This window comes from Notamacropus eugenii, chromosome 5, assembly GCF_028372415.1.
Source record: "Notamacropus eugenii isolate mMacEug1 chromosome 5, mMacEug1.pri_v2, whole genome shotgun sequence".
NCBI classification, from domain to species: domain Eukaryota; kingdom Metazoa; phylum Chordata; class Mammalia; order Diprotodontia; family Macropodidae; genus Notamacropus; species Notamacropus eugenii.
The window spans coordinates 369,280,808-369,293,761 of record NC_092876.1 but is presented as its reverse complement, the minus strand read 5'-3'; the positions used below and the strand labels follow the sequence as shown (position 1 = coordinate 369,293,761).

At 35.3% G+C, this 12,954-nt stretch overlaps 1 protein-coding gene across 19 annotated transcripts in view; it reads right to left on the bottom strand.

Moving 5' to 3' along the window:
• Positions 1–12,954, bottom strand: part of ABI3BP (ABI family member 3 binding protein) — a 286,413-nt gene that overhangs the window by 56,118 nt on the left and 217,341 nt on the right. For all 19 annotated transcript variants that reach the window (XM_072614163.1, XM_072614173.1, XM_072614165.1 and 16 more), the window contains 4 exons: positions 11,887–11,949; positions 7,367–7,441; positions 4,974–5,045; positions 3,631–3,678 (listed from right to left, as the gene is read on the bottom strand). In XM_072614163.1, coding sequence (XP_072470264.1) covers positions 3,631–3,678; positions 4,974–5,045; positions 7,367–7,441; positions 11,887–11,949 — 258 coding nt within the window. The remainder of the gene's footprint in view (positions 1–3,630; positions 3,679–4,973; positions 5,046–7,366; positions 7,442–11,886; positions 11,950–12,954) is intronic.

The following is a 12,954-nucleotide window of genomic DNA, read 5'->3' as shown; positions in this document are numbered from 1 at the left end:
CCTCATAATATTGGGGGATTTTTATAATGCAAGACGATAAAGCAAAATAAAAGATGTTCTGGTAAGGAAAACTAAGTAAGGGTGGCAGATTTGTTGTGACAATATTGCCTTACAACTTTGGCCAACTTTACCAAAAGGTGGTTTCCTTACTTTTGCTCTCCTTTCTGGCTTGTCCCCTCCCTTCCTACTGAACTGAAAAATCTCATGAACTTTAGAATCTCTATGGTAGCTAGCTGAAGACTCCACATGTTGTTGGAATAGAATTAAGTTTGGGCCTGTTTGAAGAATTTAAAAAAAAAGCCCTATTTTAGAGAGGTATTGTTGTTGTTTTCATCATTGTTTAGTCCAACACCATTTTGCCTTTGAGTGTAGAAAAGGGATACATGAAATTTTTTTATCTATAGAGGGGAGAATGTATTGTGAAGACCAATCCAATCAAAAGGAACATCAAAGGGTATGTGTTAAAATTCCACAAAGGACGCCTGCCTATTTGCACTAATGGGCAAAAGTCATGGTATGAATCATCCCTATTGCCTGGCTGAGTATGTGGTGGGTCTGCATCAGTCCTGCCCACTTCAGTAGTGGTCACATAGTCCTAGGCCATCTTTCCCCACCTCACAGACCAACTCTTACCAATCGTGCTCCATTCCTCCCTAACTCTTTCCATTTGTTTAGGTAAATACAGGAAGTTGCTAGTTTTCCACTCAGTGCTACCTATTTCAATGTTACACAGTCTTCTGAATATCACATGGCCTAATGGATAAGGTAACAGATTTGGAGTCTGGGGAGAATAGTATCCTGGAAATTTAAGAAAGAGAGAATATCCAGGAGGAAGGGGGTAGTCAACAATATTAAAAGCTGTAGAGAAGTCAAGAATTATGAGGACAGAGAAAAGGTCATTAGATTTGTCCATTAAAAGATTGTTGGTAACTTTGGAGGGAGAAGTTTAAGCTGGGTGATGAGATCAGAAGCCAAACTAAAAAGTGAGAATGAGAAGTGAGTGAAGGAAACATTGAATATAAACAGCTTTTCCCCCCTAATAATTTGACTAAGAAAAAATGAAGAGATATAAAAGGATAGCTTGAGGGGATGTTAGGGGAGACTTGGACATATTTGTAAGCAGTAGAGCAGAAGCCAGTAAAAAGTGAGAGATTGAAAATTAGGGAGCAAGAGGAAATGATTGTGGGGACAAGTTACCAGAAAAGGTGGTAGAGCATGGAAATTGAGGGCACAAAAGCAGGTGTTGGCCTTAACTGGAAGGTCTTTATCAGAGAACAGAGCAAAGGTAGAGAGGATAGAGAATGATGCTCATATAAATGGTTTTTAAAATTCGTATTGGTGGAGAAGAGAGAATTTATAGAGAATAATTTCTTTTTTTTTCAGTGAAGTATGAAATGTGGTTTTGTGCTGAGAAGGAAAGGGAAGAAGAGAGTGTGTGAGGCTTAAGGAGAGAATAAAACTTTTGGAAGATCCACTATATGGAGAGCAATATGAAGGACAATTAGGGAAGGCTAAAAAGGATTACCTTGCTACAGTGAGGGTTCTGTTGATATTAGATAAAACAAATTTATAGTGAAACCCCTCAGTACTGTTGTGCAATATTTCCTCCAATACCATTTAGCAGTACAAGTAAAAGTAGAGATAGTATATGGTTGAAATTTGATAATGCATTAGTGGTAATAGGCAAGGAGGTCAGGGGTCTGAACAGAAGAAAGAATCTTAGTGAAATGGATAATTATAGTATCAAGATTAGGAAGGGAGAAGGGTGAAGTCAGAACAAAGACACTGGCCTGGTTTGAAAGCACTGAGGGATACAGAAACTAGAGACCATTGTGAGGACGAAGATTAAGGAAGATTAGTAATATGGAAAATTCAATGGCAAGTGAGAAACATTTTACTTTAGGATCCTGGAGTTTATGGGAAATTACAAGGGCAAAACTGAGGAATTTCCAGTTGCAAATTTAATTTATTGCTTATCTGGAACTTGAAGGAGAAAGCATTTTGATTTACCTCTGCAAATGTAATGAGTACAATTAAGCAACAAAGTTTATAGCTAATTTGTTTGGTTATAGTAATAGACTATACAAAGAAAAGCTAGGATTAAGGAAAGTAGAATCTGAAAAGAGATCTGTTGCTAATAAATCCTCCATACTATAAGTATGTTGCTTTTTTGCTTATATTTTTTTCTAAGATGGTATTTAGTTCTCTGGAAGAGTATGACTTTCTGTGGCTACACATAACATTTTCTCTCCCTCCTTCTCTCTCTCTCTCTCTCTCTCTCTCTCTCTCTCTCTCTCTCTCTCTCTCTCTCTCTCTCTCTTTCTCTCTCTCTCTCTCTCTCTCCATTCCTCCCTCTATCTTTCCATTTTTCCTTCCTTTTCTTTCTCTCTGCATCCCCCATCCATACTTCTTTTTCATGAATTGTTGATTTAAAAGACATCAAATGAATAAAGAAAAGGAGAGAAATGGAAATGCCCGTGAGAACAGGCTATAAATAATCTCCCTTTTTCCATATCACAAGCAAAATTTCTTTCTGGTACTTAGAAGATAGTGGGACTGAGGTGTTCAATGAACTCAGGTTTCTTGTGTAGTTAAAAACTAATGAATTTAAGTAAATTGTAACTTTTATTTCCTCATAAGAAAACTTGTCATTCTTGTTTCTCAGACTTACAACAGAAGTATAAATAAACTTTAACATGTGCATGAATTGCACACATGAAAATAAAAATGTTAAAATCAAATGTCAGACTTTAAATGATAATTTCCTTATACATCCATGCCAAGGAATAGGTACAGTGTTTCTATTTGGCAGAAATGCAATGTTAACTTTTGGTTTATGATAGAGGAATAATGCTCACAATGATAAGTGTGTAATATAGTTCAGATTGTAGGCACTGTAGAAGAGTCACCTCAAAATTAAAAAAACCCCGGAATTATGATGTAATTGGTATAGAAAATGTCTCATTGATGAAGTGCCTTCCTTACCAATACCTATTGGTGTCCATTGGAATATAAGCTCCTTGAGGGCAGGGACTGTCTTTCTACTTCTATTCCCAGTTTAGCACAGTGCTTGATACATAGTAAGCACTTAATACATCCTTCTTGGTGTTGCTTATTGGCATTGATTTTGCAAGTTATAGTTTCCTGATTTATTGACAGACAAATGACTTGCCCATGGTCATATATATTTTGAAGTCAGGATTTGACATCATATCTTCCTGACTTGAAGGCCAGCTCTCTGTCCACTATACCCATGCTATTAATTATTATTTGGTTTCCTGCCCCTCCAGGATTGTAGCAGAGAATTAAAGTGGTTTTGCTATAAGAATTCAATGAGATATTGATTCAAATATTGCCTTAAGCATGTTTGTGTGTGAGAGAATTTTGACTCCAGAATCATCAATAGAGATTTATATTCACAACTAATAAAACAATGTTAGGGGGCTTTAGGAAAACAGGCAAAAGTGGATGACTCAGGAGCAAATAACATCATGCCTAGAAGACAATAATAATGCTAAAAATTATGGCAAGAAATGATGTTTCTATTGTAGGTACTTAAAATTGAATACTGCCTTTCCCCTACCCCAGTCTTGGGATGAGGAAAATGGACAATCAAGGAGATATTATTACCTATAGTTGTCTTTGGTTGCTTGATTCTAATTGTATTTTCTTCTGGAACTGCATTAAAAGAGACACATGCATTACATTTCATTCCATTCCATTCAGAGTTTTCTTTGACTTATATGTATGAATTACTATTTGTTATTTCATCTAAACAAGAATTTATAGAAAATGTGACTAAAGTTATACTTTTTATAAAATTATAACTTTAAACAAGGGTCCATACATTAACTAGTGTTTAGGATAAATTATACTTTTTAAATTGTGCTTACAAAATACACAAGCACTGCTTTGTCACATGTACCTGAAAACAGAAATTGAGTTATAAAATCATCAAAATACACTAATAAAAATAAAAGGTTTATAGCAATTGAATTAAATTATTGAGAAGATTGTACAGATGTGTACAGATTGCTGAAAGCATGATGATATCCTTGCATTCATGCACAAACCACTCACTAATCCAAAGCAGGAAAGTGCTCATTCTCTCTTCCCTTATTTCAGATTTCATATAATCAAAAGAACAATAAAGTTTAGACTAACTCTTAGTCATTAGATACAAGGGAAAAAGACATTTCTAGAGTGACAAAGTTTAAAATAAGGTTTGAGTTTCAAGCAGGCCTGCTTTTGTTTGTTTGTTTGTTTTTATGAGGGCCTTTTGCTCTGGAACATTCGACTAAGAGGGTCTGGGGGTTGGGGGGGGAAGTCTGAGTTGACTTTAGCTCAGGATATAATCATAATAACCATAGTTATACATAATGTTTGTATAACGATTTAAAGTTTGCAAAGTACTTTACACAGGCAATCTAATTTGATCCTCAAAAAAGCCTCATGAGGTAAGAGTTATTTATTAATTTATGGATGAGAAATATGAAAGAAATATAAATGACTTGCCCAACTGGTGGTGGCTGAGGCAGGATTCAAACTCACATCTTCTTGACTACAAATACTTTCCTCTATCAACAACATCAAAGTTCAGTTTAAGACTTTACATTGGGCCTACCAGATGAACCAACTGGTTGGTTAGATATACTGAAGTTAGAATTTCTTTAGAAAAGTATTAGCATGAAGCACATGATACATCTCAGAACACATGGAATTGTATCCTAGAAAAAATTCCCATGAGGTTATTTTGGTGGAACTTAAAATTAATATTTTTTTTTGTTTTCCATAATTTTTTTTGAGATTAGTTTCCTGAGAGGAGAAAATCAGGTTTTTATTGAATTTGGCCATTTGGTAGATTTTGTACTTCATAATAATGAAGGCTAAAAGAAAAGATGATTTTTCTTAAGTTTAATTGCTAGATAAAAGACTTCTCTGCTTATTCAATTCATAACGTGCAAATATTTTACCATTTGTGATTGGAGATATAATAGGACTCAGGGATGGTTGAGGTGAGGAAGAGATGGGTCTTTCTGTGGGAGCTGAAAAATAAGATTAAAGGTTACATTCTTTAGATTGCAAATGAGACTTAAAGTTTGATATGTTGATTCAAAGAATCTGAGAGGTTCTATTTTGCAGATGAGGAAACTGCGGCTCTGAGAGTTTAAGTGGCTGCATGGTCACAAAGCTAATAGGTTTCAGAGATAGGAAATAAAAATCAAGTGTCCTTGTTCTCAGTATTTATCATTACACCAGGCTATATCCTCAAGTCTGCAAGAAAAATTAAATTATTTCATACTATTCATGTACACACTACCCCTCTGGGACAGTAAAGTAGGGGTAATTCTCAAGGACACAATGATGACAGTGCTGCCAAAGCAATGGAATAAAGAAAGAAAAAAGAGGCAGCTTTAGCTGTAGTCTTATCCCAACAATAGAAAAATCAGTAGAGAAAGTCTACAGGAAAAACCTAAATGTAGGGATTCTTAACCTTGTTTGTGTCATGGACCACTTGAGCAATCATGTAAAGCCTATGGACTCCTCCCCTCAGAATAATGTTTTTAAATGCATATGTAGTAATTCAAAGAAAACTAATTCTATTCAAGTACACTTCTCAAAATATTACAAAGCAAATCCTTAGACCCCAGATTAAGAATTCCACTTTTGAGTAATTTTATTATGTTTATTTTCTGGTTAGTCATACAACATAGTAACTACATTTATGGATGAACTAAGAGTCTAAACAGGGAAAAAAAAAACATGTTTTAGTGCAAATAATGAGTTTCAAGGGATAAAAATGTCAGTGTTGAGATGAGATGGCAGGATTTTGCTTTTGGAGGATGGCAGTCATTTTTCCAATGAGTAAAGCGAACCGATAAAGGCATTCACTTAGGTTAGTATTGTTATCTACTGTCATACATGACAACGTGATTTTAGTGAACTGCAAAGGATAAGCATTGACATATATGATTTCCACTAGTTTGCTCCTTTCTTACTTATCTATTAAATTTAGCTCTGTGAACAACCTTCAATGTAATGAATAGTTTGCACTCTGAAACTAGAGAGGGCAAAAAAAAACTTGCTACCTTACTTTGCCCTCAAAATTTTCTACTTGTGTCTGGTTTACAAATCAGTTACTGTGCAGCAGAGGGAAATCAGCAAGTATACTATTATGGGTCCTGTCAGTCTGTTTGCTCAGTCCTTCCTTATTTCTCAAGAAGCCACAGACTTATACTCTCCCTGTATAAACTTCAAGAGGCCTTCTCTTGACAGGCCTGAGGTTCCTTTCACTCACAAATGAAACAAGGGCTGACTGTGTTTAAGATTCTTTTCTTTCCATATACTTAGAAAATGAGGCCACACTGGAAAACCTGAATTCTGAAATACAATTTCAGAACTCAAGGGAGATATTTGGCATCATTTTCTTCTTTATTTGTGAAAACAGCTGGTCCTTTGTGGAAAGACCCAAATTTTGGATTCCGGTCTTCTATTTTGTTAAAAGGAGAGGCACATGAAGTAATGTGACCATGATTCACATGGCTAGGTTCATTCCCTTTATAAAAGGACAGGGACTGGACCTTTCCTACCTCATAAGGAAGCTCTCCCTATCAGTGTGGGACAGCATCTTCTGTAACTTAAAATTCTTAACATGGAGTAGAGCATTGAGAGCATTAAATGACTTTGTCCAACATCACTGTGACAGGATTTGTCAAAGGAGGGTTTTTCAAAGCTTTTGTATCAGCTCATTTTCCATACTGATTCTCACTATACTATTGGAGCAAAAGTATTTTTTCTGTGTGTTCGTCCTTAGTTGCCGAAAAAGACCATGTCATCAGAGAAATAATGACATGATTTGCACTTGATTTTGTTTTGAGTGAGGGAGTGTTGTGCAGGTCACCAGCCTCACTTCTCATGCAGAACCATCTGAATCCAGTGACCAGATATTCATCAGGATGACTGGAGATGATCCAGGATGAGGCAATTGGGGTTAAGTGACTTGCCCAAGGTCGCACACAGCTAGTGAGTGTCAAGTGCCTGAGGTGAGACTTGAACTCAGGTCCTCCTGACTCTTGCACTGGTACTCTATCCACTGCACCACCTAACTGCCTCTTAAAGTATTTTTTTAATTCTAAGAGAAATACTATTAATTGAAGAGTTCTAAATGCTTTAATATCCTCCCCAGCTGCATGATATTAGTAAATATATAACTGTTATCAAACATCTGTATCAGACTAATGTGATCTTTGAGAAGTACTAAAAGTAAAGGCTTGCAGTTTATCTTCCAACCATTAATTCCCATATTACATTTCAGTCAAGAGGGAAATCAAATGCATTTGACTTAAATACAAGACAAGGCATTTACCAGGGATAGTCGGTGATGCATGTGGTCTTGGTGATATTTTCGGTTTTGAAGTGACATCTCGGGAACCCTTAGGAGCTGAAAAAATGAACTTTATCATGAATTGTCTTGAAATCAGTATATGGTAGTCATGTTTAACACACAAACATGTCATGCCTTAAACCTAATATAGGTTTTAAAAAAGTGTTACTAATGTGGAATTTAGATGATGAAAGAAAAACTATGCCTTGGTGGGAAAAAAAATTTGGAGGTAGCATAGATGTAATTCCAGATGCTCAGGGTAAACAAAGTCTGAGAAGCTACAAAACTGGCTTAAATGTTATGGAAAGATAAAGAATATGTAGTTTTGTTTCAGAGTACAGAGAAACTGATTTTGAAAGAGTGACCTTTTTATCTCTGGATAGAAATGCCAATCTCCTCATATCCACCCACATTTCCCATTGACTGGAGATACCAAGTGGTTAAGAGCCATTTTCAGCTAAAGAAGAAAGTTAAGTCTTAGAAAACCAATAATGTGAAACTTCACAATTTATAAGATTATACAATTCTTGGAACAGTGAAAGGTAAAGCCATCTCTACACATTAAAATTATCTTCCATTATGGCTCTTACTTTGTGGGGATTCATTTGCTTGGCGTAGGGCAGAAACTTCATCCACTAAGAGATTCTTGGAGAACCTCCCTGGGGGCACTGAGATATTAAGTTATTTTCCTCTGGTTACCACTCTATTAGGTATTGGAATCTTCTAAAGTTGTCCTGCTACTACTCTCTAGTCCAGGCTGCCTCTATAATCTGGGAAAGTGTTACATCATACATTATTATAATGATGAAAGAAATGGACAGATAAAATTTTGCCTGCCCACCAGGTTTTAAAGGTAATAGAACTTTCAATGTATAGATGATATACTTCAAGAGACAGGATGGTTTAATGGTTAGAGAGCTTACCTTGAGTTTGGGAAGACCTGAGATTCTGGGTTCAAATACACATCTGATACACATTAGTCATATAATAGGTAATTCAATTAACCTTTTAGGGCACCATGCAACTTTCTAAGGCTTTAAATTGCCAACCACTTGATTTGTGTTGAGACAAAGAAAGTTTATTAAACTAATATAATCCTGGGTCAGGTCAAAAAACAAAATAAAGCAACTTCCTTTGAAGTGGATAGATACTTGGTTAACTCAGAGAATTTCCTTGTTATACCTGCTTCAATCACACGTAGACACACATGCACACACACAGCTAGAACATTTCGGCTATTTAATACAATTTTCTGATTGCTTGTTTCAGTGAAAGTTATGTTTGTATGCACCTTTGATAATAGGATTTCCAAGTACCAAAGTGATAACAGATTTATTTTCTATCTCTGTCTCCTGGGCTGGTAGGTAAATAGGAGGACTGGTGAATGAGACAAATGAATGCCTTTTGCCCTTTGCCTCATACATCCAGTAGCAAAAATTTATATCACTTGATAGAAATTTGGCCTTTGGGTCTAATTCTTCCTTGAAATACTAGCAGACAATTGACTTCAAATTTCTCTTAGTAATTCTATTGATTAATCCTTTTTATTTAAATAAAATATTTTCTTAGTTCACCTAGGTCCAAGATACAACCATAATGGTGACTAATATTTATACAATGTTGTCAGGTTTATAAAATAGCTTACAGAAATTATCTCATTTGATCTGCAAAATTATCCTACTAGGCAGGGGCTGTTGTTATCCCTATTATACAAATGAGAAGATTGACGCTAAGAGAGGTTAAAGGAACTTGCTCAGGAAGACTAAGCTAGTAAGTGTCTGAGATGGGGTTTGAACTTAAGTTTTCCTGACTCCAAACTCACAATTCTATCTGCTGCACTAAGATGTCTCTTTACATAAATGAAAGCTTCTGATTAGCAGAGCTCATAAAAGTAGTGATGGATTGTAGTTTGTATTTATTTTTGTAAGATGCTGTTTAGGCTATTTATTATAGGAATGTAAATGTGAATTATAGAATATATTTTTATTATACACATAGGACATTACCCTACCCTCTCCATAGAATTCACTGTTAAAGGAACATGTTTTAGAGTGCCTATTTGTGAAGTCCAGTTAGAAATATGAAAAGGAGGTTAACAGGATTCCAATACAAGATAATTCTGTTTATATATAATTTATACAATGGTCTAATTCCAGATAAAAATGGGCTATATTCTTCTTATGTATGGTCACATACACATGCTGATCTTTCCTAGACTATACCTTGCCTCCTGAATATGCCCTCATAATTGAAACTTTTTATAATGCATGATATTGAGGGGAGTTAATTTCAAACTGATCATGCTATTTGTTCTCCTTGAATGAATTGAAGAGGCCTTAATTCTAAGAATCATTTTTCAAAAAATAACATTGTTATATTTTTGTTTCCATAAACTGATGGAGAAAGTCAATTGTGGTATAGTAGCCTGTAGAAAGAAAACATGTGAGTCACTTAGGGGCAAGCAGTCTCTGTAAATCACTCAATAGCAGTTAGCAAAGCTGCCAATCTCAGAAAGTTTTGAGGTTGCAAAGATTTTCCATAGTAGATGCTAGGGGTACTGGTGGTGTCAGGATGGGTAAAGCCTCGGAAAAGCTCCATCATTACAGTCTGGCAGTCACTGTGATATGTCAGAGCCAGACCCTTAAAATAAACCTCATCTTATTCATTGTCCAGTGGAGCTGCTTAAGGCTGTTTCAGAAATTTGAATGATAATTTATTAGAATTTATTGGAAATCTGCTAAAGAAGGATCAAATCAATCTGGAACTGAATCAAATATGCTGTTCAAGAGACAATACAATAATGGAAAATAATTGACAAGGTCTTGATTTACTAGTCTAAGTTTTTTGAGACTAGAAAATTATGTATCTCATTTATTTTAATTTTATTAAACATGAAACTTAGTTGCCTACTAGCGTGAACTTTCCTCAGTAGTTTGTTTTTTCTTCTCATCTTCTAGTAGGTAATCATAATATTTGATCATTTCCATTCTGCTCCTTGCCTTTTATCTGGATGCCTATCTCATTTCTACTTTGATATGTTATGTTATATTTCTTTTTTATTTTCTCTCATCTCATTTTCCTCACCTATAAAATTAGGGATTTGGGCTAGGTAATAGCTAAGTTCTCTCCCAGTTCAAATATTCTGTAATTCTATTTATTTGGCCAAACTACTTTAGCTATTTTTTCCAGTATTCTATTTGATACAGTATTTCTTATCCTTTATCTTTTTTATTCCTTGTTGTTTTCCTAGTAAAATTTTAAAAATGTATTAGAATACTTTCCAAATTAACTATGTAACTCTGGAGCCATTAAGGATCACTAGCCAGAAGTGTTGTCTAAAATATTATTTTCTACTCTGATCACATGGCAAAAAAAAAGCTGTTTTATGAAAAGGTTAATTATTTATAACAAATTTCTTTCAGAAATTGCTGCACTTTATGATCAGAATTACCATATTCTGTTTGTGGATCTGAGATTAGGGCAACACAATGAAGGCCCTTGCAAATGGGGATTAGCCATAGAAGGACCAAGTTAATAATGCTGCCAACTTCCTGGGGTATATCTAGGATCCGATAAGATAATTGACATAAAGAACTTTGCAAACCTTAAAGTGCTATATAAATGGCAACTATTATTATCTTTATTATTAGCCTATACTTAGTAGACCTCCAGTCTGGTGATGACTTCATTCCTTGAGCCTGCTACTACAGTCTTGCTGAGCTCAAGCAATGTTTATAGAGCAAATAGTACTGTGCTGGTAAATGTTTAAGAGCTACGTTCTCTGGGGTGAGGGGTGGGGAAGAAAATATGCATCCACATTTTAAAGCTTAATTTGCGTAATCAACATTTTCTTAAATCTTGATACTCAATAAAAAACCATGGACAAAAGTCCTCAGGTAAACACCTAATGTGAGATGATTCCATGACAAACTGATTAATCCAGCCCTGATTTGTATCAAATCTTCAGTTTTTGAGTTGAAAGTCTTGAGACTGAAAATTTAGCAATTCACTATCCAAATGGCTTAGAGCTGACTCCAGTGCACCCTTGGCCCCATCTTTCACCCCTTTATTCTAGATTTGTCAATAAATGAAAATGAGAGGTTTAGTTGTTCTAGACCATTGGTTTATGGACAAAGGTTAAGCTTACTTAGTCTAGAGTGGGAAATTATAAAAAAAAAGAAGAAATAGAAACAAAATATCCTCTGTCTAGGCAAGGATAATCCTAGTTCTTCTATCAATTTCTACTTGACTTCAAATCTACCTTCCAAGGCAACCAATAATAATAATAATTGTGTGTTAACTTTGTACAACAAAGAGATCGAATAATAGCTTTCATTGTCTCTGAAAATCAAGACTTCTTGGGCTACTGAGAAAAAAAAAATTGTTCAAAGGGAAAAAATATCATAAATAAACCTCCTCTACCCTCATTTAACTCAGTAGAATAGAATACATAATATATTCACTGACCCAAACCCTGCTGAAATATGAAATCATAGATTTACCAGGCTTGACTGAGCTTGGGGTTGTTTTCATTTTGGGTGGAGCACGTGTTGTCTGTTTTGGAGCTGAAAAGAAAAAGACATAGATTGAACCTTTTCATGGTCAGAAACTACTAAATTAGAAGGGACCTTCACATCACCATCCTACAGTGGATGAAAGATTTTTATGGGTAACAAAAATGGAAGAAAAATAAATACGTACAGAAGTTACATTGTGAGTGACATATGAGTAGCTGACCTGAAGGAAGTAAAGTTGGTGGAATTCTGGAAGAGTCCACTTTAAAATTAACTTAAGGAAACACAAGAGATGGGTTGGTGATAATGGGGATATCAGGATTTCCCTTGCACAGCTTTCATGCTTTCAAATTATAGAGGTGAGTTATTTGAAGCATGGCCATATTTAAGTTCTTAATAAGAAATCAACTTGCCAAGCTTTATTCCCAGAGTAAATGCCAATAGTGCAAATGGATATTATTGAGCATCTGCAGTTCTGAATATTTGTCATGGAAAAAGAGGGGGAAAAAAAGCCTCTGAGGGAGTATTGTTACACTGTGTTAACTTTCATTATCCAAATACTAAAATGTTCCAGGGAAAATTCTGTGAAAAACAAAGCTAAGCCTTTAATAATAAAATCAATTGTAAATATCCCATTGGAGAAGGTGGAAAACAGGCTGGTATTTCTGCGACTTTTACAAAAAAATCTCTTTAATATGTGTATGTTGGACATCAGTAGGGTCAAACAGTAGTAATCACATTTATTAAGCTTCAGAAAATACATTTTTCTTTGAGACTTATTTTGGGTTAGTGGGGATTATCTTGCCTAGGCCACTTATGGGTCCAATCCCACTGCTGATCAGCACTAAAACTGACTCACTTTGCTTCTAACCTGGAATGGTTTGTCCCACCTTAGACAGCCTGATTGCCCCTATTTCGAAGGATTCATCATATTAGTTCTAAACTTAGTGTGGACACATGATGAGCTCTGGGCTTTATTGCAGCTTAGAACTCCTGAACTCAAGACATCCATTAGTCTCGGCCTTACTAGTAGGAAGGATCACAAACATACCACCA